Below are 26603 nucleotides of genomic sequence, written 5' to 3' on the forward strand. Positions count from 1 at the left end.
TTTTAAAAGCAATAAGAATCTCAAAGGAGAGAAGTGACATGATGCAATCTGAGATTTTTAAGGATAATTCTGAGTTTTGCAAGGGGAATGAACTTTAGGAAACAGAAGTAGATACAGTTGATCAGTTGAAGATTCTGAAACATGGGCTTCTTCAGCAAGCCACAGGAGCTTGAATTCTATTAAGAAGAGAATTCCAGATTTTTAAATCCTTGGCCAACATCCATCCAAGTTTGACAGTCTGTAAGACTATACAAAAACATATGTATGTGACTTAGAATTATTGTGAAAATTACTGGTAGTAAACTTTAAAACTTCCCATTATACACTTATTAACCTGAACTAACCTTTAAAAGATCAGTATCCTATAAGTAAAGTTTAGTAAGCCAATCAGTGATGACTACATTTAAATTTAGAATGTTTTACTGTAGCCCATTTCTAGTGATCATTAAGGCCAATTATTTTTATAAATTAGGAATTAGAAATTTGGGGAGAATTCATTGTGAAAAACTGTGTCCTACTCAAGAATGCAGAAACTAAACAAGCTTGTTTTACTTACCAACTAGCAGTGCATGACCTAAAATATTGTAGAATACATTACTGTCCACCTTCAGGCCCAAGGTCCCGCACATGCTGAGGCCTCTACTGAAGGAGTTCCTCACTGTGCAGCCCTGTATGAAAGACTCTGAATAGGAAAGAGTAAAGTAAAAATTAGATATGGCTGCTGAGATTCTGTTGACCATATTTAGAGCAAGCTACACTGTAGCTAAAGACATTCTCCCACACAATAATGAAACTCAGGAGATAAGAAGTTAGAAGCAGCAATCAAATTAAGAGAATGGGTAACTCAAACCAATGGGCCTCAATAATAAAAAGGGTGAAATTCAACAATCAAGTGTTAGAAAAAAAAAACAATCTGAGAAAGACAAAGTATGTCTAAACAATAAAAGAACTCATGGCTGTCAAGATTTCCAACTGGCTATCATCTTTAGTATCAGCTTTCATCACAATACAGCAGATGAGAAGTTAAGGATAACGTGAAGAGCACTGCTTATGGGCCAGCCTTGATCTTTGAAACCCGGAGCTGTGAATTAATATTTATAATTTATCAGGCAATAATATTCTTGGCCCAAAATAGACAGAGACTCATTCCTAACTGTAAGCAAGGTCAAAGGTTGGCCTGAGGATCATGACTGTCACATTTGAACTGGATAGGTTTATAAAACTAAAGAGGAAGCTATCCTCTACTATGCTAAAAAATTGACAATTAGGAAAATCATTACACTGGTTCCACAGGCATATTCTATGATCCCCAGATCTGCTTATGAGGCCTAGATGAGTCAATGAATACACAATTCTGAGTATTAACTATATGTTTCAGGAATTGTGCATTGCATTGTGCTGGAAACATAAAGAAGAATGAAACTAAGTAACCTCTGAATTCATGTATTTGCATTCTGATGGAGGAAACTGACATTAAAATAATACAAATCCATTATTTGAATAATTAAACTATAAATCCTAAGAAGGGAGCTTTGTATTATTACTAGGTAGTGAGAAAGATACAGATGCCAAGTGTTGGGATATTAGAAAAGTTACTTTAGTTTACAGAATAATTTGACTTTTAAAATTGGGACTATCCAAAAAATTCTCAACTTTAACATCACTATCGACACTGGATCTCCACATTCCCCTCAATCTCAGCTCTCCTACTACTAGATGTCCTCACATTGCTCATCAAGGATCCACCCCAATAAATTAACCCATCCATATCTACTTCTAGAAAACACTGCCCATGGTGCACAGAATCTTCACCATATCACCCAAACAGAATAGGCCTGACCATGTGAAAAACCAGTAAGTACTTATGTGTTTGTGCAGCTCTTATGGGCGGAATACTGGGATTGGTCAACCTTTAAAAAGTACTGTGCAACATTTACCTATGTAACAAACCTGCACATCCTGCACATGTATCCTAGAACTTAAAATTAAATTAAATTTTTTAAAAAGTACTGTTCAAAGATCCCAATGCTTTCTAACTCTGGTAGCTGGGAGTAATTAGCTGCATAGGACATGAGGGGTTTCTGGGTGTTAAACAATAAAAGATTCCTTGATGAGCATTCCACAAGTTTCTAGCCTCTGCATTTTAACAGGGCTTTAAAGGTAATAAATGTGTTAATGCAGTATTTTCAAACTTTTATTTTTTAAGCACTGAACTCTTTTTCAAATAAAACCTAAAATATAAAATATCTATAAAAATAGATGAATGTGCAGCTACTCTGATTGAAACGGAGGTGGGAGAGATAGGTTAGGTAAAATATGATCAAGGAAAGGCTTTGATTATGCTCAATTGATAACTTATTTGTGACAGCTACCCTCTTTTTTACTGAATTGGCCACATGTCAAATATCCTGCAGTACTATACACAGCTGACCAAAGAACCAGAGAGAAGGAAATAAAGATACTAATCAATCCAAAGCACTAGGGGAGAGGCCATATGAGGAGCCATCCTCTGAAATGACTCAAATAAATTTAAAAAGATTGGAAAAATGAGAATAAATAGACTTCCTTAGCATGCAGATAATTGAAAATGAAGGAAAATGTTGTTTCTGGCAGTTCAGAATCCTGCCCTCAATGACCTCAAGGATTACTCTGCAATTACCTGTTAGAATCCTAGCATCTCTCAAGAGCCACCTGAACCACAAAGTATGCCCTGATGTCCTTTGTCAGGCATCAACCTCTGAACCCCTGGGGCACAGCCTCTTTAAAGAAGGCAAAGCTTGAATGTGTGGGTGTTGAAAGTGCTGATGAATGGGGAGGATCACTCAGAAATGGAGCCTCTGTCCTCCTGACTTGGCATCTGCACCCCCATTCTGTGATTCTCTGCATATCAGCTTTTGGTAATGAGTTGTTCCCTGGATGTTCCTACATTCAACTTTGATTTTAGAACTTTTATCAGTGCATTGGGTCATATTCTCTTTTTCTGATTCTGATCTTGTTTTTCACCTAGTTGTTCTCACCTGAATTTGATGTTTCCTGCTCCCTTCTTATATCTTCATGTCTGGCCAAGATCTGCACATGTAACTGCTCCTCATTCCCAGAAAAAGCACCTGGGTTTCAGCCCATTCCCCCTCATTTCCCCAGGTAAAAGATTCCTCTGATTTAGGACAACTTTACATAGAAGTGCCTGGACTCCCACAGTGTTGATAATGTAATGCCAATTCACCTGTGGTCACAAAGCTAGTAAGTGGTAGAGACAGAATTCAAAACACAGGATTGTGTGGTTCACTCTCGTGTGCTGTATTATAGTGATACTTCTCAAAGTGGACTCCCTGGACTGCTTGTTCCAGAATCAAAAGGTTTGTATATTTAAAATACACATTTCTAAGCCTACCTTAGACCAGAATTTGTTGGGGTAAGGTCTGTAACTCTGAATTTTAATAAGCTCCACAAGTGATTTGTTTAGGCATACTAAAGTTTGGGAACCATAGACCTAGAATATAACAATTATCCATCTCTAAATCCCTCAAATCCTACATATCATCTATCATTCCCCCATGCATGTAGTGCCTTAAACATGGGAGAAAGAAACATGAGAAGGTCCTAGATTCGGACCCCCTTACCTCTCATAGCTCCCACCAGAGTGAGTGAGCTCAGATGCTTATGGAAGGCTTGCCCCAAGACTCGAAACTGCACTCCCTTCAACTGGACCTGGCTGGGCTCTTCTGGGAAGGACTGAACGATCACTCTGGCTCCCATATCCCTGGATCCCAGGATCTTCTCACTCATGGAATACAAACAGTGCTGCAGATTACCTGAAATGCAAAATAAAGTCCAGAGAACCTAAAGCATGTAGAACATGCTTCCAGACAAATCTCCCAGTTTGAAAGGTACTGTCAGTACCAAGGAAAAACCATTACTGTTTATTTCATTTAATAATCTTATTTCCCCTTTTCTTTGATTCTCCTCTGTAGATTATTAATTAAAAGATCTGATAAACAGGACATGATGTTGCCTTCATTCTATTTTTTCAAGAAACTCCCAAATCAATCACCTTAATTACTGTCACAAAGAGTCAGACTATAACCCACAAATCCAACCTAAATAGATGCTTATTTCAATCTAAAAGATCCTCTGGAGGAAATGTGCAATAAAATGACCTTCTTGTGGTTGATAATTGTAGGAAAGACATGTTAGCACTGAATATAATAACAGCACTTTTTAATCGTAAGCTGTCCAGTGAGGTTTCCCCATTACTGTGCTGTTTTATGGTTTGGGGACTTAGCAATAACGCTACCACAGAAATGTCAAAGGACTCCAGAGAAGCAACTGAGCAGCTCCTGCACCAACACCTACTTCCCCAGCTGTGCCACTAATGAGGACAGCAGCAACCTGAGCCTAACACACACAACTACAAATGCCAGTGAGGACAGCAACCACCTGAACTAACACACACAACTATGAATGCCAGGGAGGGCAGCAAACCACCTGGACCTAACACACACAACTACCATTGCTACCAAAATATTGTGACCTCAAGATCCAGGGCACCTTCTGTTGATACATGGCATTTGGTGGTACAAACTAATCTGGAGAATAAATCATCTCTCCAATGGATAATAAAGATTTTTCATGTTAATGATCCAAAGAAGCACCAATAATATAAAACACTGTATCATATCACAGTAAATTTCAGAATCCAGTCATTTGCTAATACCCAGAGAAGAGGTGAATGAAGAGATATTTATATTTGTATGCCTTATCACAATTTGATTATTTTGCCAGTGATCCATAAGATTTTCAAATGGACAGGCCTTGTGTTATTAAATTCAGCTACCTTGCTCCACACTCCAGCCCCACACAGAAAAGGAATGACTTACTTTGAGAATATTGTAGTTATATTTAAGATTTGTGATGAAATCAAGGATTTTTTCCATTTGGGGCTAACAGATTTATAATGGCTTAAACCTAGAAGCATGGTCTCACTTGCAGCATGATCAAATGCAACATTTGGCAAAATATGATCTCAGAATCCCAAGAAAGTTTGAATAGAATGTAGATCCCAATTCTGCAGAATTGATAAAGTTGGGCAGTTGATGGAAGTGAACCCACTGTTAACCAAACATTCTTTTTAGAATGACACATTTGTGAGTAGATGATTTGTAGGGAGGGAGGTGAGGCCAAACTGCCTCTCTACTTCTAACAACTCCCCACACCCAACCACATGGCAACATTTTACTCACATGCACCTATATTTAGACACAACTCAAATCTTTAACTCCAGCTCCCTTTGACCTTTTTTCCAGGCTCCACACATTACCAGACATCTCTACACAGTCGCTGGCCTGGCATCTCAGTTACGACATATACAAAATTAAACTCACGATTGCCACTCTCCCACCCCAAAACCTGCTCCCCTTCCCATCCCAGCAAATAGCCTCATCATCCATCCAGAGCTCATGCCTGGAAGTCATCCTTGACACCCACACCATCCTGGACCAAAGTTGACAAATGATGTCTTCACAACATGTGAAAGCCTCATAATCTACAGCCTGGGAAACCAAAACATGACCTACTAAACTAACCATCCCTGAAATAGATGCTTAATAGGCACATCAATGTGATTCAGTGCCTGCTATTCTACTAGAAGATAAATTGAATTTTTCCACCACTTACCTAAAGTATGTGGTAGTTCACTCAGAAAACAAATCCCAAAAAGGGGATGGGGGAGCCCTACGAGTCTAATCAGTAAGAATGTGCTGCCTGAGCCCAGAACTCTGGCATATGGCTTTCCTGAGAATCTTAGAAGTGGCCTGGAATTTTAACATTGAACCCAGAAATGTAATTCAACTCTTCAGATTTAGTTCTTTAATAGAAATATTTTCCCCAGAGAAATAATATTTTATTTCTTTTGTCTTTTGTTTATCTTTTTCACAAGGCTATTGGGCAGTGGGGCAGGGAGGAGGATGAAATGACAATCAAGAGCATTCTGAAAACTACAGAAAAGTATGGGCATCCAAAGGTTAAGGGCTTATTCTATTTTAAAAGAGGTCAACGACAGCAATGCCATCTATCATCAGACAGTAAGAATATTCTTTTTTGCTCATTGGACTTTCCAACAAAACACTCTTCTACCTTCTGGAGCATTGGCCTCCTGGCATGAAACAAGCAGCTTCTCCCTCTCATTAGTGAGATTTCCTTGTATGGTAATACTCCTGCTGAGCAGAGCCACAGTGGCCTTTAAAATATGCTGCTCTCCAGCCACCCAATTCTCTGTAAAGTTGTGAGAATATCTGGGGGAAAAAAAGAGGATGATAGAACTGAGGACATCACTCCAAATCTTACTAAGAATAATAAGCCACTAGATTAACATAATTCTTCCTTTGGGGATTTATTCATGTTTCTTTAGAAACTCAATACCAAATAGTGAACTATAGACACAAGTACATGAAAATTAGAAACTATGCTGATCATTGCCCTAATCATTTGTGGAAGACAGAAGTTCTAGAGACTCACAAGACAAACTAACTTACAAAGTCTAAATCTTCAAAACATTTCATGCTTTTTAATTTTCTTGTTAAAATGTCTACCATTATTTAAGCAGAAGAAATATATCATTGAAAGACCCCAATACAAATGTCCAGACCCCAACACAGTTAAGATCTCATCTTCTTCCATGTCAACTTAGCCAAGCTGACACTCAGTACCTCAAAGGTGACTTAAGATAGAGGTCTGTATCCTGCACAGTTTCCACAGTGACAATCTCTTCCATCGGTTTGGCACCTTCAACACCTGTTCCACTGATGATGACAACTTCATCCCCAGGGTGCCAGTCCACAGCATCTTCTAAAGCCAACACTGTGTCTTGGGCATGGGCAGTTGCTCGAAGACTGGTGACAATTACTTCTGGTAGTGAACCTAAAGCAGCCCGAGGAAAAGTTGTCCAGATAATTTAATCATTAATCAAAACATGATTAATTTAATCATTAATAAACGTGATGTTATTTAGCCAAAGAATCCCATAAAATATGACCTGGAAAAGCAAGCTTCAGGATAGGTAAGCACCAATTTTTTTATATTAGTTTTGTTTTATTTTGTTTGACATTAGTTTTCTTTTTATCTGTAAAAAGAAGTCAATAAAAGGAAGCCAGAATAGAGAATAGTAATGTGTAAAAAGCACAAGAATTGTGGTCAGATTACACTTATATTTGAATCATGGTCTTGTCATATTCTAACCCTGTTCTTTAGGGTAATAAACTTGATAAGTGGGCTTCAGTTTCCTCAGTTAAAAACAGAAGTAGCAGGGTCTTCCATCATAGGATTTTGGAAAGATTCAATGAAATAATACCTATGAAACATCTAGCTTGGATCTTACCACATAATAGACCCCAAGTATGTGTTAGTCCTTTCTCTTCCTTTTCTGTGTCACACTGTTTGAGGATGAAATTTTACCACCTCTTTTTTATTCCAAGTAAAAACAAGTGGTTATTAGACTTTCTGACATAGACCGCCATAACTACTTTCCAATATGAAGACTTCACAAATAACAAAAATAGAGGGGAAACCAAAAATTATCTCTTAGAGTTGTCATAAGTCTTGGTGTATTAAATGATCCCTTCAAACTCTAAAAACTAGACCTATCTAACATAGGACTGCTAAATGCAATTGAAGAAGGGGAACTTGTGGTTCAAGATAACTTCGTTTGTAGTACACTCCAGCCTACCCACCTGACCATCCCCATACCAGCATGCTAATATCTAATTATCAAAGATTCAAGAAAGTCATCTGTCTCACAGTTTATTCTAGTCTTTTCCAGCAAGGGTCAAGGCACAGATCTTTTCAAGGCATTATCTGAATACTTCAGAAAACACATGGCTTACTCCCTACTCCTTCCTCTTTCTGTAGTACATTTCCTTCCTCTTTTGCAATGGATGATAATTTACCTTTAGCCCACAGCAAGTTACTGTCCTCCCTTGTTGTACTAAAGTAAAGTAATAATACTTGAATCTCTAACTACAGAGGTGGCTGACAATAAATCATTTTCAAATTATTTTAAACTTTCCTCTTTATTTATTTGTCTCTCTGTGCATAAGCACTTGTACCAATAATGTTCTAGGTTCAGAAAGGTCTCTGGGTTAATATTGTAATTTCTGAAGTTTACTTGGGCAATAATTTTGTCTTAAAAAAATGTACAGAGTTCAAAATTTCTAATTATAGGGCAGGTGAAAATTAAGACATAAATCATCCCAAAAGAAAATAATTTTAATTTTATTTCTTGTTTGTATATCTTAACCCTTGGAAACAATAAAATGAAATAAAATTTATTTATATGTATATGCATATATATGTGAATTTTTATAACCCGTTCTTGAATGTCTACATAGAAAAATCTCTACCAAGCATAGAAAAATGTTTATCCAAGACAAAATGCCGTCAGACTCTGTGATCAATATTCACAATTCTCAATTAACATGCAACAAACACCTGCTATGTGACTGTCAACATGCAAGCTACACATGGCAGAACCAAGAGTAGAGACCACAAAGGTCTAGCTCAACTAATTACTCCTATAAATAATGGTCAACTCTGAATGGATGAAAAAATTCACAGATAATCTTTGAAGTACATTTTTAAACTATTAACAAAAAAGTTACATCTTTTTAAATATTGACAGAGCCTCTAGAAAGCAGTAAAACTATCTTACAACTTATGCACTCTCATTGCAAAAATAACATCTCTATGTGTATGGTTAAAACATCAAGCCTGGATGTTTAATGAGTGTTGGCCTCATATTTCTAGCTACACAGTAGATATTGACATTTAGATGAGCTACTACCATCTTAAAATTATCGTAATAATTATCTAAGCTAGACCCTCTTGCAAACAGCTTTTATTCCTTTAACTATTCCTCCTTATGTTCTTTTTTTAAACAAATTTTGTGCTAAGTTATTTTAATTACATCTCTTCTTTGTCCATTAACCTGCAGTATTTTCCTGCAATACTCAGTAACAAAGTCTCAAATTTCCTGCTTGACTTTACTTTCCATAATGTGACCCTACTTTATGGTCTCTGATTTCTTAATAAATTCTGTTCCAAGAAGCCCAGTCTCTTTACTTCTTCTCATTTAACAGGATCATCCTGCCTCTAATCTTTTGTCAATTTTGTCCTTTCCACTGGTGTCCTTGCTTCTTTCTCTTCATCTATCCTTTTAAAGCACAACTCAAGCCCGATCTTTTCAATGAATTTCAGAACATACTTCATCTTCACTTCCTCCTACAGACCTCGTAGTGATCAGTAACATCGTTCCTTCAGCAAAATCTGTGTGTACATCTGGGATTTAGGAATTCCCAAGCATGTCTGGGTAGCTTGTGGGCCATTTATTTGAGCTGCTTTGTGTGGGGGAGGAAGTTTGCACAAAGAAATAGATGGGAGAAAAGAAGATGACAGAGAAGATATGGGGTCAATCTCAGATATAGGCTCTCTCTCTTGACCACAAGGACCTATGACTGAACCTGAGGGAATAATTTGGAGGAACCCTCCAGGTGGCTTTGTCACCTGATGCTGCTCCACCTGAGATTCTCTCACCAACTCACTCTGCTGCATTCTTTAGAACTTAATCCTGAGAGAAGCCTCCAAGACTTGCTGAGTAGGCAAACCCTGTATATAATCTGTCATATCACCATGGCTGTCTCCTTTCTCACACTTAACACAACTGCAATTTGGCCTCTATTTCTGTACTTAGAATTTGTCTCCCCCACTAAACACAACAGCAAAAACCATACCTATGTTTGTTCACTGTCACAACATCAATGCCTTTCACAGTGTCTAGCATAAAATAAGTGTTCCATAAATACATCCTGAATGCACAAAATCACAAATGAGACAGAGAAACAAGCACCCCAATGTCTTGGTGTCCAGTTGATCAGGTGGGACTCTGAGCGGCATGCAGAGACAGTTGCCACATTTCATCACGGGACACAGTACACTCATACACCTTGGGGTTTTAAATGAAAGCCCACACCCTCAAATCCATGTGTTCAGTACTCTCATGGCAGGTACCAGCAGTAGATGCAGGGATGAGGCAGCCCCTACTACCTTCCTAAATGGAGAACAATGACCAAGAAGCCAAAGTAGGAGGAAAAGAACATGAAAGATGCCTCATGGTGACTAAGGCAGACAGATGAACTCACAGAAAACACATTGTGAGAACACCTAGAACAAGCAAGCAGAAATGCTAAAAAGGGGAGAAGGTTTTGTGAGAGTTGGGGGCCGCAGACAGTAAAATTTTTATCACTATTGAAATATCCACAGGCTGAGCAGGCTCAGGGAAGCCTGGGGAGACTTCAATTATATAAACAATAGTCAGTTCCATGTATCTCAGCACTAAATCATCCTGAAATTACTAAAGTGCATGTGTCTTTTCTCTCCACCTTACAGGGGGCACCATGACTGCTGTGCCACTGCCTCATGTCTCCTTTATATATGGCACAATTCCTAACACAGCACTGGACACCTAATTAACATTCAATTCATAGTGGTTTAAATGAGCTATTTTAAGTATTGCCTTCTGGGCAATCACTTGTAAACTCCCATCAGATATATACCCAAGTGAGTATATAATATTCAATATGCAAAAAGCAGAAAAAAATACAAACATTTATTGAAAACTTAGAATAACTGCAACCTATGCAAAGCAGTTTCATTGTCAAGTAAGAAATCTTTGGTTTTTTATTTTTGTTATTTATTTTAACAGATTGTACAGATAGGAAACTATGATTCTTAAAGGACAAGATTATATGGTAATAGATATCAGCACAAAGTTCTGAAACTAGTTCTTCTGAATCTAAGACCAAAGAACTAGACAAGTAAATGGAATTTGTAGCCTCTGGAAATAGCTGTAAATTAACTGTACCCAATTAGCTTTGATGTTCAAAAAATTATACTCATTACTTCATAAATGTTATTTAAATGTCATACAAGGTGGACCAACTGACTTCTCTGATGAAGAAGGCATTGCACACATTTTACATCTGAGTCATTTCTGTTCATAGAACTATTGAAACCCAGGTTGGGTAGCTCCCTTCCTTTCTGTACCACAAATCAAAAAACACATAAAACTACAGTACAAAAAGCTCAATAATTTATGAATATGCTAAATGAAAAAGGACTATGCTTTTAACTTGTAATTTAATACTATGTTTAATCACTTTGGGCTTTCGATGTTGACCTGTTAACCAACAAACTACTCATTTACTCCCACTAATGACTTCTACTCATAATTGTATTTCCTACAAATTATTGTTCAAGCATTTCAATGTCATTCATCCATAATTACACAGTCTCAGAGAACCATTCTTACTAAATGGGAATGGAGAAAAAGAAAATAATCTTTGTGGGTTAACACACTAAAATCACTAATTGTCCTCTGTTTGTTTATTTTGTAGGACTTAAATCTTTATTCTAAGAATAACTGCCAAGGCCTTTCAAAATCATTTAGGGTAGGGGAGGGAGAGAGGGAGAGAGGGAGAGAGGGAGAGAGGGAGAGGGAGAGAGGGAGAGGGAGAGAGGGAGAGGGAGAGGAGGGAGAGGGAGAGGGAGAGAGGGAGAGAAGGAAAGGGAGAGGAGGGAGAGGGAGAGGGGGAGAGGGAGAGGGAGAGAGGGAGAGGGAGAGAGGGAGAGGGAGAGGGAGAGAGGGAGAGGGAGAAAGGAGAAAGAAAAGGATAATTTATTAAAATAATGTTTGCATCAGAATAGAAATAAAGGAACTCATAAAAAAAACTAGAAATATTGTCCTCAAATATATACAAATTGTTTCCCCCTTATTTCTGGATGCAACATCACCATTATCCATAGCAAAACATTGAATGCTTTCTTGTATGTGGATGAACATTTGTCAAGCACTAGGAAGACAAACACAAAGAACAGAGTCCCTTTCCTCCAGGGCCCATGATCAGTACAAGAAATAGATAGACAAAAATCAGAAGTGCACTGTGCAAGGTGCAGAAAATCAGAAGTGCACTATGCAAGGTGCAGAGTGACACTCAGGGGTGTACAGACAGGGAGCACTGCAATCACACCAAGGGAGTCGTCCTTTCCAGGAATGCTTCCCAGAAGAGGTGATACCTGAGCTGGGTCTTGAAGAACAAGCCAAAGTGGGCCAGATGACAAAATGGGAAGCATACCCTAGGCAACAACAATGATGTATACGATGGTGGGGGACATTCGAATAACCGCTACATATGTGGCATGGCCAGAGTACAGGTATACAGAAGGTATAGGCACCTAGTGACTGTCCCTTCATTCTGAAGAGGTGAGCAGGACCCATCCAAAAATGACTCACAGGCTCTCCCATTGCACTTAGAATTTATCCTAAAAATTATTTGGAAATGACTAAATGAATATTTGGGATGAAATCTAAGAAATCATACTGTTGTGAAACTGTTTTAAGCCCATAGTACACATATCAAACTAAGAGAAGAAAATCCTTAGTGAGAAAATGGACTTACTGTATGTTGGGGAAAATGAGTCAAATCCTAAGACAAACAAGAGCCAGCCAGTAGGGAAACAGAGAGCCTGATGTGTTACTCTAGGAACTAGATATCAGACCTTTGGAGCAAATGAAGAGGACTGGGCAAAATAATGCAGGACTTTGTTGACCTGTTTTAAAGACCTCAAGTTGTATTTGAAATAGTTATAAAAACAAATATAAATATATATATATAAAAAATTTATTTTTATATATTTATTTTTAAGTTCTGGGATACATGCACAGAACGTCCAGGTTTGTTACATAGGTATACACGTGCCATGGTGGTTTGCTGCACCCATCAACCCATCATCTACATTAGGTATTTCTCCTCGTGTTCTCCTTCCCCTTGCTCCCCACCCACTAACAGGCCCTGGTGTGTGATGTTGCCCTCCCTGTGTCCATGTGTTCTCATTGTTCAACTCCTGCTTATGAGTGAGAACATGTGTTTGGTTTTCTGTTCTTGTCTTAGTTTGCTGAGAATGATGGTTTCCAGCTTCATCCATGTCCCTGCAAAGGACATGAACTCATCCTTTTTTATGGCTGCATAGTATTCCACAGTACAGATGTGCCACATTTTCTTTATCCAGTCTATCATTGATGGGCATTTGGGTTGGTTCCAAGTCTTTGCTATTGTGAACAGTGATTCAATAAACATACGTGTGCATGTGTCTTTATGGTAGAATGATTTATAATCCTTTGGGTATATACCCAGTAATGGGATTGCTGGGTCAAATGGTATTTCTGGTTCCTGATCCTTGAGGAATCACCACACTGTCTTCCAGTGTAAAAGTGTTACTATTTCTACACATCCTCTCCAGCATCTGTTATTTCCTGACTTTTTAATGATCACCATTCTCCTGGTGTGAGATGGTATATTGACCAGTAATGATGAGCTTTTATTCATATGTTTGTTGATCACATAAATATCTTCCTTTGAGATGTGTCTATTCATATCCTTCACCCACTTTTTGATGGGGTTGTTTTTTCTTGTAAATTTGTTTAAGTTCTTTATAGATTCTGGAAATTAGCCCTTTGTCAGATGGATAGATTGCAAAAATTTTCTCCCATTCTGTAGGTTGCCTGTTCACTCTAACGATAGTTTCTTTTGCTATGCAGAAGCTCTTTAGTTTAATTAGATCCCATTTGTCAATTTTGGCTTTTGTTGCCATTGCTTTTGATGTTTTAGTCATGAAGTCCTTACCCATGCCTATGTCCTGAATGGTATTGCCTAGGTTTTTTTCTAGGGTTTTTATGGTTTTAGGTCTAACATTTGAGACTTTAATCCAACTTGAATTAATTTTTGTATAAGGTGTAAGGAAAGGATCCAATTTCAGCTTTCTACATATGGCTAGCCAGTTTTCCCAGCACCATTTATTAAAGAGGGAATCCTTTCCCCATTGCTTGTTTCTGTCAGGTTTGTCAAAGATCAGATGGTTGCAGATGTGTGGTATTACTTCTGAGGGCTCTGTTCTGTTCCATTGGTCTATATGCCTGTTTTGGTACCAGTACCATGCTGTTTTGGTTACTGTAGCCTTGTAATATAGTTTGAAGTCAGGTAGCATGATGCCTCCAGCTTTGTTCTTTCGGCTTAGGATTGTCTTGGCAATGTGGGCTCTTTTTTGGTTCCATGTGAACTTTAAAGTAGTTTTTTTCCAATTCTGTGAAGAAAGTCATTGGTAGCTTGATGGGGATGGCATTGAATCTATAAATTACCTTGGGCAGTATGGCCATTTTCACGATATTCATTCTTCGTATCCATGAGCATGGAATGTTCTTCCATTTGTTTGTGTCCTCTTTTATTTCCTTGAGCAGTGGTTTGTAGTTCTCCTTAAAGAGGTCCTTCACATCCCTTGTAAGTTGGATTCCTAGGTATTTTATTCTCTTTGAAGCAATTGTGAATGGGAGTTCACTCATGATTTGATTCTCTGTTTGTCTCTTATTGGTGTATAAGAATGCTTGTGATTTTGCACACTGATTTTGTATCCTGAGACTTTGCTGAAGTTGCTTATCAGCTTAAGGAGATTCTGGGCTGAGAGGATTGGGTTTTCTAGATATACAATCATGTCATCTGCAAACAGGGACAATTTGACTTCCTCTTTTCCTAATTGAATACCCTTTATTTCCTTCTCCTGCCTGATTGCCCTGGCCAGAACTTCCAACACTATGTTGAATAGGAGTGGTGAGAGAAGGCATTCCTGTCTTTTGCCAGTTTTCAAAGGGAATGCTTCTGGTTTCTGCCCATTCAGTATGATATTGGCTGCGGGTTTGTCATAGATAGCTCTTATTATTTTGAGATACATCCCATCAATACCTAGTTTATTCAGAGTTTTTAGCATGAAGGGCTGTTGAATTTTTTCGAAGGCCTTTTCTGCATCTATTGAGATAATCATGTGCTTTTTGTCTTTGGTTCTGTTTATATGCTGGATTACATTTATTGATTTGCATATGTTAAACCAGCCTTGCATCCCAGGGATGAAGCCCACTTGATAATGGTGGATAAGCTTTTTGATGTGCTGCTGGATTCGGTTTGCCAGTATTTTATTGAGGATTTTTGCATTGATGTTCATCAGGGATATTGGTCTAAAATTCTCTTTTTTGGTTGTGTCTCTGCCAGGCTTTGGTATCAGGATGATGCTGGCCTCATAAAATGAGTTAGGGAGGATTCCCTCTTTTTCTATTGATTGGAATAGTTTCAGAAGGAATGGTACCAGCTCCTCTTTGTACCTCTGGTAGAATTTGGCTGTGAATCCATCTGGTCCTGGACTTCTTTTGCTTGGTAGGCTATTAATTATTGCCTCGATTTCAGAGCCTGTTATTGGTCTATTCAGGGATTCAACTTCTTCCTGGTTTAGTCTTGGGAGGGTGTATGTGTCCAGGAATTTATCCATTTCTTCTATATTTTCTAGTTTATTTGCATAGGGGTATTTATAGTATTCTCTGATGGCTGTTTATATTTCTGTGGGATCGGTGGTGGTATCCCCTTTATCATTTTTTATTGTGTCTATTTGATTCTTCTCTCTTTTCTTCTTTATTAGTCTTGCTAGTCTATCAATTTTGTTAGTCTTTTCAAAAAACCAGCTCCTGGATTCATTGATTTTTTGAAGGGTTTTTGTGTCTCTATCTCCTTCAGTTCTGCTCTGATCTTAGTTATTTCTTGCCTTCTGCTAGCTTTTGAATGTGTTTGCTCTTGCTTCTCTAGTTCTTTTAATTGTGATGTTAGGGTATTGATTTTAGGTCTTTCCTGCTTTCTCTTGTGGGCATTTAGTGTGATAAATTATAATTTAGTGCTATAAAGATCCGTTCTTAGTCTGATGGGCTTCCCTTTATGGGTAACCAGACCTTTCTCTCTGGCTGCCCTTAACATTTTTTCCTTCATTTCAACTTTGGTGAATCTGACAATTATGTGTCTTGGGGTTGCTCTTCTCAAGGAGTATCTTTGTGGCATTCTCTGTATTTCCTGAATTTGAATGTTGGCCTGCCTTGCTAGGTTGGGGAAATTCTCCTGGATAATATCCTGAAGAGTGTTTTCCAACTTGGTTCCCTTCTCCCCGTCACTTTCAGGTACACCAATCAGACGTAGATTTGGTCTTTTCACATAGTCCCATATTTCTTGGAGGCTTTGTTCGTTTCTTTTAACTCTTTTTTCTCTAAACTTCTCTTCTTGCTTCATATCATTCATTTGATCTTCAATCACTGATACCCTCTCTTCCACTTGATCGAATCAGCTACTGAAGCTTGTGCATGCATCACGTAGTTCTCATGCCATGGTTTTCAGCTCCATCAGGTCATCTAAGATCTTCTCTATGCTGTTTATTATAGTTAACCATTCATCTAATCTTTTTTCAAGGTTTTTAGCTTCTTCGTGAGGGGTTCGAACATCCTCCTTTAGCCTGGAGAAGTTTGTTATTACCGATCTTCTGAAGCCTCCTTCTGTCAACTCGTCAAAGTCATTCTCCATCCAGCTTTGTTCTATTGCTGGCAAGGAGCTGCGATCCTTTGGAGAAGAAGAGGAGCTCTGATTTTTAGAATTTTCAGCTTTTCTGCTCTGGTTTCTCCCCATCTTTGTGGTTTTATCTACCTTTGGTCTTTGATGATGGTGACCTACAGATGGGGTTTTGGTGTGGATGTCCTTTTTGTTGATGTTGATGCTGTTCCTTTTTGTTTGTTAGTTTTCCTTCTATCAGTCAGGACCCTCAGCTGCAGGTCTATTGGAGTTTGCTGGAGGTCCACTCTAGACCCTGTTTGCCTAGGCATCACCAGCAGAGGCTGAAGAACAGCAAATATTGCAGAACAGCAAATGTTGCTGCCTGATCCTTCTTCTGGAAGATTCATCTCAGAGGGGCACCCAGCTGTATGAAGTGTCAGCCAGCCCCTATTGGGAGGTGTCTCCCAGTTAGGCTACTGAGGCTCAGGGACCCACTGGAGTCTGTCCATTCTCAGATTTCAAACTCTGTGCTGGGAGAACCACTATTCTCTTCAAAGCTGTCAGACAGGGACATTTAAGTCTGCAGAAGTTTCTGCTGCCTTTTATTCAGCTATGCCCTGCCCCCAGAGGTGCAGTCTACAGAGGCAGGCAGGCCTAGTTGAGCTGCGGTGGGCTCCACTCAGTTCGAGTTTCCTGGCCACTTTGTTTACCTACTCAAGCCTCAGCAATGGCGGATGCCCCTCCCCCAGCCTCGCTGCCTCCTTGCAGTTCGATCTTGGACTGCTGTGCTAGCAGTGAGCAAGGCTCCATGGGCATGGGACCCTCTGAGCCAGGCACGGGATATAATCTCCTGGTGTGCCATTTTCTAAGACCACTGGAAAAGTGCAGCATTAGGGTGGGAGTGTCCCAATTTTCCAGGTACCGTCTGTCATGGCTTCCCTTGGCTAGAAAAGGGAATTCCACAACCCCTTGCACTTCCCTGGTGAGGTGATGCCCCGCCCTGCTTCGGCTCACACTCCATAGGCTGCACCCACTGTCCAACAAGTCCCATTGAGATGAAGCCAGTACCTCAGTTGGAAATGCAGAAATTACCCATCTTCTGTGTCACCCACACTAGGAGCTGTAGACTGGAGTTGTTGCTATTCAGCCATCTTGGAACCCAACCCCGTTTTGCCAAATTTTTAAGATAACATTCATGGGTTCCAAGGATTAGGACATGGATATACATGGGTGTCATTTTTTAGCCTATGGTTGAATAAACAGTGCTGTGAAAATTGGCTATTCATTTGAAAAAAACATAGATAACTGACAAACTATATCAGAATAAATTCTAGATTGATTAAAATAAGGGTCTGATAACTTTTTCTGTAAAAAGAACAGGGAGATAATAAAGAGTTTGGGGTTTGCAGACCATGTGGTCTCTGGCATAATGACTGAACTTTGCCATTATAGTGCAAAGCAGCCATAGATAATACCTACACAAATGGGTGTGGCTGTGCCTCAATAAAATTTTGTGTATAAAAGCAAGGAATGGACCAGATTTGGTCCATGGCTCATAGTTTGCTGACCCTAGTTAAAGACAGACACAAATGTGAAAAAAAAGAAAAAATAAAAAAATAAATAAAACTACCAAAAAACAAATAGGTAAATTTTTATATAGTCTTTGTACAGAAAAGAGTTGATAAACATAAAAGCAAAGGCAGAAACCATAAGAGAAAATATTTGTAGATTTGCCATCACAAAGATTGGAAAACCCCATAGAAGTACTAAAAGATAAATAACAAGGTGTAAAAGAAACCGGTTCTTTGTACCTCTATCAAGAATTTTACAAAGAGAGCTATAAGCCAGAAAGCCCCAATTGGGATCTCAAAATAAGCTGAAAAAGTTAAAATTGAGGAGACTGTTTCAGAAAGAGGTATATTCTGCCTTTCTGCCACAAGTAAATACCAGCTATGTGTACACAAAATAGAAGCGAGCCCATGTGCATCTTAAGTCCATGAAGAAAATGGAATGAGTTTTAGTTACATCCCCTTCCAGGCCCCAGTTTCATCATCTCTAAAATGAAAGTAACAATCCCAGTCTTTCATGCTTCACAGGGTGGTTGTGAGAGTTAAATGAGAGTAAAGAATGGGAAGCAGCTTTGAAAATTATAAAGTGCCAGGATCTAGGTAAAATCCAATTTGGACAAATACTAAATATAATACACAATTCAATGATACTCTTTTTCCATGACCAGGCTGAAAGCAATGCTATTAATAGTATTGCTTTGATGATACATATGGAAGAATTCTCTTTGAAGGAAAAATCACAAGCTTCTGCCTATGTAGCTTTCCACTTACTTAACAAAGTTGAGTTTCTTGTGGTACTCAAAAAGGTAAAAAATGAAAATCTAGACCACATTAACCATTTAGTAACCTAAAAGAAGATTACTACTGAAGCATGAGGGTGGCCAAGGGGGAGAGTTGAAAAACAGGACAGAAGGTGTTAGCAGGAACCTAAATAGCGCCTAATAGCCATGCTAGAAATTTCGGACTTTACCTTAGAAACAATGGAAAGCCACTGAAGAGTTTTGAGCAGCAGCACAACATAAACAGATTTGTATTTTTAAAAGATCAACTTGGCTCCAGGGCAAAGAATGAATTGGAAAGAACAAAACTGGCAACTAGAAAATAAGTTTAAAAGCTTACACAATAATCCAGGCATAAGTTGAAGGTACCATAAACTAAGGTGACAGTAATGGAGATAGAGAGAAGGATACGGGCTCACAAGTTATCCAAGAATTAAAATCAACAAGACTTAGTGATGGACATGATAAGAGGAATGATAAAGGAGGTATCAAGAATGACAACCAGGATTCTAGCTGAGAGATTAATGGAAAACAGTAAACACCATCCCATCCTTAGACTAATAATGGGACAACTTCACCAAATCAAAAGTGTAAACAAATAATAACAATGATAATAACTGACATTTATTGAGTACTTGCTCAACACCTGCCATTGTGATAAGTACATTGCATGTTTTATTTCATTTAAACCACATAACAAATATCATGAGAAATGTCTTAAAATAATGTCCATTTTATAGATGTGGGAACTGAAACACTGAGTTTTTTCAAGGTCCACTAGCCAGTTCATGGTAGAGATGGGATTTGGACCACGCAGTCCACTTCAAGAGCCCAGGCTCCTCACACTTACTCAGAGGAAGATGAGTGAGTGAGTACTCTATGATGGAGCAAAGTCAAGCTCATCTAGATAAGATGCAGAATGCCAGCAAAGATCCTCACAACCTAGCAGGAAAATGGAAACTATAGAAATTTTGAAAGGAAGAGATGAACTTTGGAGCTAGTTACTTTCCCTTGAGAAGCTTTGTGTCAAGATGAGAGGCTTGAAATCCTTGTGTGTCTAAAATATGATACAGAGTCAGTTATGAGGTTTGCTTTGGTGACTGTGATGGTTAATTTTGTGCATCAACTTGACTGGGCTATGGGGTACCCAGAACTTTAGCTAAATGTAAATTGTTCTTTGTGTGTGTGTGCGTGTGTGTGTGTGTGTGTGTGTGTGTGTAGGTATTTCTAATGTGATTAACATTTGAATCAGTAGACTAAGTAAAGAAGATTGCCTTCCTTAATGTAGATGAAAGGCATTCTCTTTCATCTGGAGCCACAGGACTGCCATTTCTGCCTCCATGAGGGCAGAGTTTGACTGAAAATGAAGCCAACTGAGGGGAAAGCAGAACCAAGAGTCTCAGAGAAACAAAATCTTAATGACTTCATTGGAGCACCTGGACTCAGCTGTGCCTCAAGTTTTTTCTTTTTGCCTCAAGTTTTTTCTTTTCAGTTATATAAGGCAATAAGTGCTCTTATTTTTTGTTTGAATTGGGTTTTCTGTCACTTGAAACCAAAAAAAGACCTGACTAATGCTGACACTTTTAAGTATATATAGAAACTTGAAGTACCTTACAATGTGTTTCTAAGTGGGGTTCCTGCTGTACTTGGATTATTGAATAGCTAGAACTCATTTCTAATTAGCAGTATACATTTACATGCAAACACCTAAAATTAAAAGACCTTAAAAACAGCATGTTCACTTAAATGTGTTTAAACAAGTTCCCTAAAGTGTGGTTTATACTATTAATTTAAGGAACCTTTCTTAAAGATTGTTCCAAGGTTACTCTTGTCCAGATCAATGAGATTTTAGCAGACACATATCTGTCACTATAAATAGAATGGTTATACAGTGTTTAGACTTTTTTGAAGTATTATTAGGCAGAACAGAAAAAAAAATACCTTATTTTTTTGTTGGTGGTGTTGGCTATATTTTAGAGGACACAGAGCCAAGGGTCAATCTTCATCTGCTCAAAAGAGAGGACCACTCATCAGTCACTGGCTGTCCTACCACGCTAGGGTTTCAAGTACGCCAGGACCATGCTCGCTGATGTTAACTCAACTGTGTAATTATGATCGGCCACAACACGCCAGCTGACCAGAACCCCAACACTGAATTAAAGCTCATTTAAATTTAAGAGTAGAAAAAGCAATAAATATGTTTTTAATTTTCCTCATCCTCCTTTCTCCATTCTTCCCCTCTATTTAATCTTCCTTCCTTCCCAGTCCTAAATAAAAACCAACAAAACAAAGCCAAATAACAACCGCAAAATGACAGTGGCTCTCCCCTTCAACCCCACATCCCTCTAGGGCACCCTTTTTAACATACATAGCAGGTTGTTGGGTGGGACTTCTGCTCCTCTAGAACCTACCAGGAGGACACATGCATGGGATCAGGAGATGATAAGCACCTCACATTATAGGGAAGCCACAGACAGGGAGAAAACATCTTCTTGGGGCTTACTAAAGAAAGCTAATCTAACTCTGCCACTTTTGCCATTCCTGGAGCAGAGTCCACTCCATAGTTTATGAATGACCAAAAACAAGGCGATTCAAAGAAATCCTGAGAGATGGGGATGAGCCATCAGCCTGGGTGAGCTAACCCTGGCCTTTCCTCCCCTTCCTGTAGAGCGAGGTGTGAAACTACTTCTCTCTTATTAAGCAAAGAAAGAGGGCTGCATAAGTATCAATCATAGAGTGACCTGTAAGAAGGGGAGACTGGCTTCTTTTCCCAGGTGGAATGTCTGCATATGCAGCCTATTTGCTCAGCTGCTCATGCTTATCTAAGCAGGGGAAACAATTAGAGAAAGAGCAGAGCAGAGAAAGAGGTGATAAGTGGAACATCTTTCATGTGGATTTGTAACTTTCCTCTGGATAGCTGAATTGTAGGGAAAATAGCTTGGTTTGAACCAACTTTCTAGTACTCCACCAAGACCAACCCCCAAGGTGGATGCCAAGGAATTGAAAACCCAGGTGGGGCTTCCACATTGAGAAACTGTGCAGTGGAAAGGCCTCCTACAAGACTCCAGTGATTTCATGCAGGCATCTTAGGAGGGAGACTCAACAGTCAGCAATTATTATTCAGAGAGAGAGCAACACCCAATAGAGGATATAGGTGCACAGTTAAGTATTAAGCTTGTTAAACCTCTCACCTTACCTCTTCCACCTGCCCCAATAGTCAGAACATGCAATAAGAAGGATTAGAGGAAGAGTGAGGGAGCAGACCCTACTATCCCAAGTGCCTCATGTTGAAGCTTTGTGGGTGAGGAAGGTAACATTAAATGAACAGGAGACTGAGCTTTTAAACTAGATTAATCAGGACTGGCATTTTCAAGATCTGAAATCAACTGGAAAGCTGTTGGTAAACAAGGTGTTGTTAAAGGACAAGAAAAAAGATCCATCAGAATACAGACGAAGGTAGTGACTAAAGAAAAATAAAATCTATTCTGAGTCAGACTTCTGTCTGGAAGGTTTGCATCTACCAAACATCCCTAAAAATGTGTCTCTTGCATTTGCTCAGCCCTGTGGCAAATTTACACACCACATCAGCTCAAGTTTCCCATGAAATCACAGGTAATATTTTGTGGTGATAAATGCAAGGGGAAAGCAGAGAACCTCTTCAGCAGAGAACCTCTTCAACATTGAGGAAATCCACAGTTCATGGGAAGAAAGAAGAAAATCCATAGCATATACTAGAAAATGAGATTTCCTAAGACCTTGGGATAAAGCTTTTAAAATTGGGAGCAACATTGAGATTTAAAATTTGGGGTTCAATCACAGCAAAAGTTTTCAATAATATATATAAATATAAAATATATATTATATAATCTAATATCTATTAGATTATATAATATATAATAAATATTATATTATATAATGTATATTATATATTATTATATTATATAATGTATATATTATTATATTATATAATGTATATATTATTATATTATATAATGTATATATTATTATGTTATATATAATGTATATTATATATTATTATGTTATATATAATGTATATTATATATTATTATGTTATATATAATGTATTTATTATGTTATATATAATGTATATATTATATTATATATAATGTATATATTATATTATATATAATGTATATATTATATTATATATAATGTATATATTATATTATATATAATGTATATATTATATTATATATAATGTATATATTATATTATATATAATGTGTATATATTATATTATATATAATGTATATATATTATATTATATATAATGTATATATATTATATTATATATAATGTATATATATTATATTATATATAATGTATATATATTATATTATATATAATGTATATTATATATTATTATATTATATATAATGTATATTATATATAATGTATATTATATTTATTATAATATATATAATGTATATTATATTTATTATAATATATATAATGTATATTATATTTATTATAATATATAATGTATATTACATATATTATAATATATAATTATATATATTATTATAATTATATATAATTATATATATAATTATATATATTACATATTATTATAATTATATATATTATATATAATATATATATTATATTATATATTATATATTATATATATTATATTATATATTATATATTATATATTATATATTATATATTATATATTATTTATATTATATATTATATATTACATTATATATATGTATATATATAATATACATATTATATATATCTTCTGTTTGATGGGATCCTTACTAGTAATTTAATGAGGATTTTTGTTTGCCTGATCTCACACACTTGTTTTATTCAGCCTAAATGCAGCCTAAATAACTGACATTAACTTTACATATTGAGTTTATACAACAGTATCGTACTATATTTGAATATTTTTGTCTATGAGTTTCAGTCACCTTGAGATTTCAGGCTGAACCAAAGTCAAAGCCTAAGGTTTTAGCTCAGAAGCCACCTATGGTTTTGTCTTCCCTGCATCCCTCCTTTCTGGATCTGGTTGCCATCCCCCCTTTTGGTGAACAGCTTCTCAAAATATACATGCACAAAAACACCCAAACATACACATGCATGCACAGTCATACACACACACACACACACACACACACACACACATCCCACACCACCCTGGCCTCCCTGGTCAAGGCAGAGCTGCATCTCTTCACGTGGCCTTGCATTCCTGGCCTTGACGGTTGGTAAAGAAGTGAAAAGGTGGCTTGAGCTTGGACAGTCACAGTGCACTTTCCCCCTGGGCACCATGTATAGTCCTTAGTCTGTTAGGTAACTCTAGCAGGACTTTGAGAGGCCTCCCCTGGTTATTTTTTTGAAAAGAATACAGAGTTCCTTTCTTTGGTAGAAGAAAATCAAAGTCCACATGAAATCAGGAAGTCCCAATAACCATAGAGAAGAAGGCAATAACGAGTAGGAGAGAGTGAAGTCAATACATGCAGAGACAGCCAGGGTAAGGGACTGAGGGGTGAGTCCTGTGGACATTTGGACCCCTGAAGACAGTCACGTCTAAGGCCGTTGTCTTTCTCTCCATCCTGCATTTTGATTACAAGAATTCATAAATCCTTGGTTCTAAGTTTGTTTCCAGTGGGCTTCTGTCCCCTAAAACCAAACAATTTCAGAGTAACAAAGCTACATATAAAAATGCCATGTCATAGCTCTGGTTTATATCTAGCTCAAGGGAATGAGAGACAGAAGAAAAGGGGGGAGTCTTGGTCTAGAAGAAATAGGTAAGGAAAGGGACAAGAGGAGACAGCATTGGAGACTATTAATCAGGTGACGAGAGAGTGGAGATTTAAAAATATATTGTTGGATAAGTGGAACTGTTATGACATGAAAATGGGCTCTAGTAAGTTTCACCCTACATCAAAGAACAGACTTTACAAAAAATGTCCCAGAGCTAAATCAGCCTTGGGGAAACAGGAATCATGCAGAAAGGCCCTGGACACCTCAAAAGGATCCATATGCCACAGCTATAAGAATGACCTAGTAGAGTTTTTTAATCACAGTTTTAACAGTGGAACTCTTTCTTCTAACAAACTGTTACTTAGAACACAAATATATAACCGATAAAAGCAATAAATCAATTACTTGAGCAACTTAAACCTTTATTACTTGACCTCCAATATTCATTGTTTAGGGAACCCCTAAATCCCCTCCAGGAAACATTTGGATTTTGTGGAGCATAATGTGAAAACCACTGACCGGAAACACACTCCCACACACGTGCCTGTTCCACGCACTTTATACCATGCTTAAAGACAGCCTGATACTCTAGCAACTATGAAAATAGTGCACATCACACAGTACTCATAGAAACCATGGAATTTACACGTAGATACTTGGTACTTTTAGAAGGAAAACAAACCATATCTAAGCTTGTTTATTTAGACCACTGCTTCTATTTATTCCTACCAAATTCTTATGTTCCTTGCAATTGCACTTGTGCTTTCTTCAATCATGCCCCCCATACTGCTTTTTCTCAGGAATTTCCATGTATATTTAATGCCTATATCTTGTAATTTCTTGAAAAGGACAAAGACAGAAGTCCAGCCAAGGCCATGAGACTGTTTTTCTCCTAAGAAACTGTCAGCCAAATTTCTCAGGGAGGAACTGGAAATGAAGTGAGAGACATTGATAAATTTCCCTGCTGAACAATCAATAAAAACTCCACCATTCTGCTCAGATTCCCACTGTGGAAGCAAGAGCCGTAATTACATTGTCAAAAATTTAAGTTGCCCAGGCTGACAGCAACCCACTTGAAAAGTGACAAGTGATTGGCACTCAGTTTGGAGTTGTGAACCTGGATTGGCAGACAGAGTGATGAAGGCAAAAGGCAAGAGTGAAATTTCCTTATTGACTACAGCTATCCAAATCCCAGACTGCCACTCAGGAGGAATCCTGAGACCCTTTAGTCATATTAACGCATCAAAGTGAGCAGCTGACAGAAGTTACTAAACAATCTGAACTCCACCAGCAATTCAGAACCTGTCCTCATCTACTCCCAAACAAACAGAAACAGAAACAGAAAAGATGGTGCTGTGTGTGGGTGTCTATGTGCAGGTGTGTGTATATGTGAGTGTATAAGGGTATGGGACTTTTCCTACATTCAAAGAAATACATGAAGCATGCTTTCAACTCCATCTTGCCTTGTGACAGCTGAACACCAAAGCCTGTTTGCTTAGCGATTTTAATCTAAGATAAAAATCAGCTGGAGCAGAAGGGTTTCAAAGCGCAATAATGAAGAATGAGATGGAGGGAGAACGTGGGAAAGTGATCGGACTGATATGCAGACCATTTGTGTGATTCTACATGACCTGAGCTGGAGTTAAATTAGAATCCATTCAGCATTGCTGCCGAATATTAGGAACCAAATGTCTGCCAAAGGCCTCATTCGCTGGGCAGTGCCCTGCTTCAGACTATACTGGGACCCATGCAAATAGTTTCTAAGAAGCCTTTTGTAACCACACCCGGGAATGGTGGTTATCCACAGCTGGGAAGCAGCTGCACCAAGAGAGATTAAAATCTAAAGGTGTTGACTGGGTGGTGGGAAGAGAACAGAAGATGCCTGGGAATGTTGTTACCGCATGATCTCCAAGGTTAAAACCCTTCTGTTACTCTGATGAAAAGAGATAGACAAGAAAATTAATATGTGTTTTGTGTGCCCAACACTCTGGAACACTTCATGAGCAATAAGTTTATGAAGTGGGAACTGTGATTTTCTGATTTTTTAGAGATCTGTTGAATGTCATAGC

At 37.9% G+C, this 26603-nt stretch overlaps 1 protein-coding gene across 2 annotated transcripts in view; it reads right to left on the bottom strand.

Annotated features, from left to right (window-relative positions):
- The window catches only part of PKHD1 (PKHD1 ciliary IPT domain containing fibrocystin/polyductin), a 485172-nt gene that overhangs the window by 297334 nt on the left and 161235 nt on the right, over positions 1 to 26603 (bottom strand). For both annotated transcript variants that reach the window (XM_024248417.3, XM_009241952.4), the window contains exons 38-41: positions 6705 to 6915; positions 6133 to 6290; positions 3621 to 3812; positions 557 to 682 (exon numbers count right to left, since the gene is read on the bottom strand). In XM_024248417.3, the coding sequence (XP_024104185.3) occupies positions 557 to 682; positions 3621 to 3812; positions 6133 to 6290; positions 6705 to 6915 (687 nt within the window). The remainder of the gene's footprint in view (positions 1 to 556; positions 683 to 3620; positions 3813 to 6132; positions 6291 to 6704; positions 6916 to 26603) is intronic.

The sequence above is a fragment of the Pongo abelii genome, chromosome 5, assembly GCF_028885655.2.
Source record: "Pongo abelii isolate AG06213 chromosome 5, NHGRI_mPonAbe1-v2.0_pri, whole genome shotgun sequence".
Classification (NCBI taxonomy): domain Eukaryota; kingdom Metazoa; phylum Chordata; class Mammalia; order Primates; family Hominidae; genus Pongo; species Pongo abelii.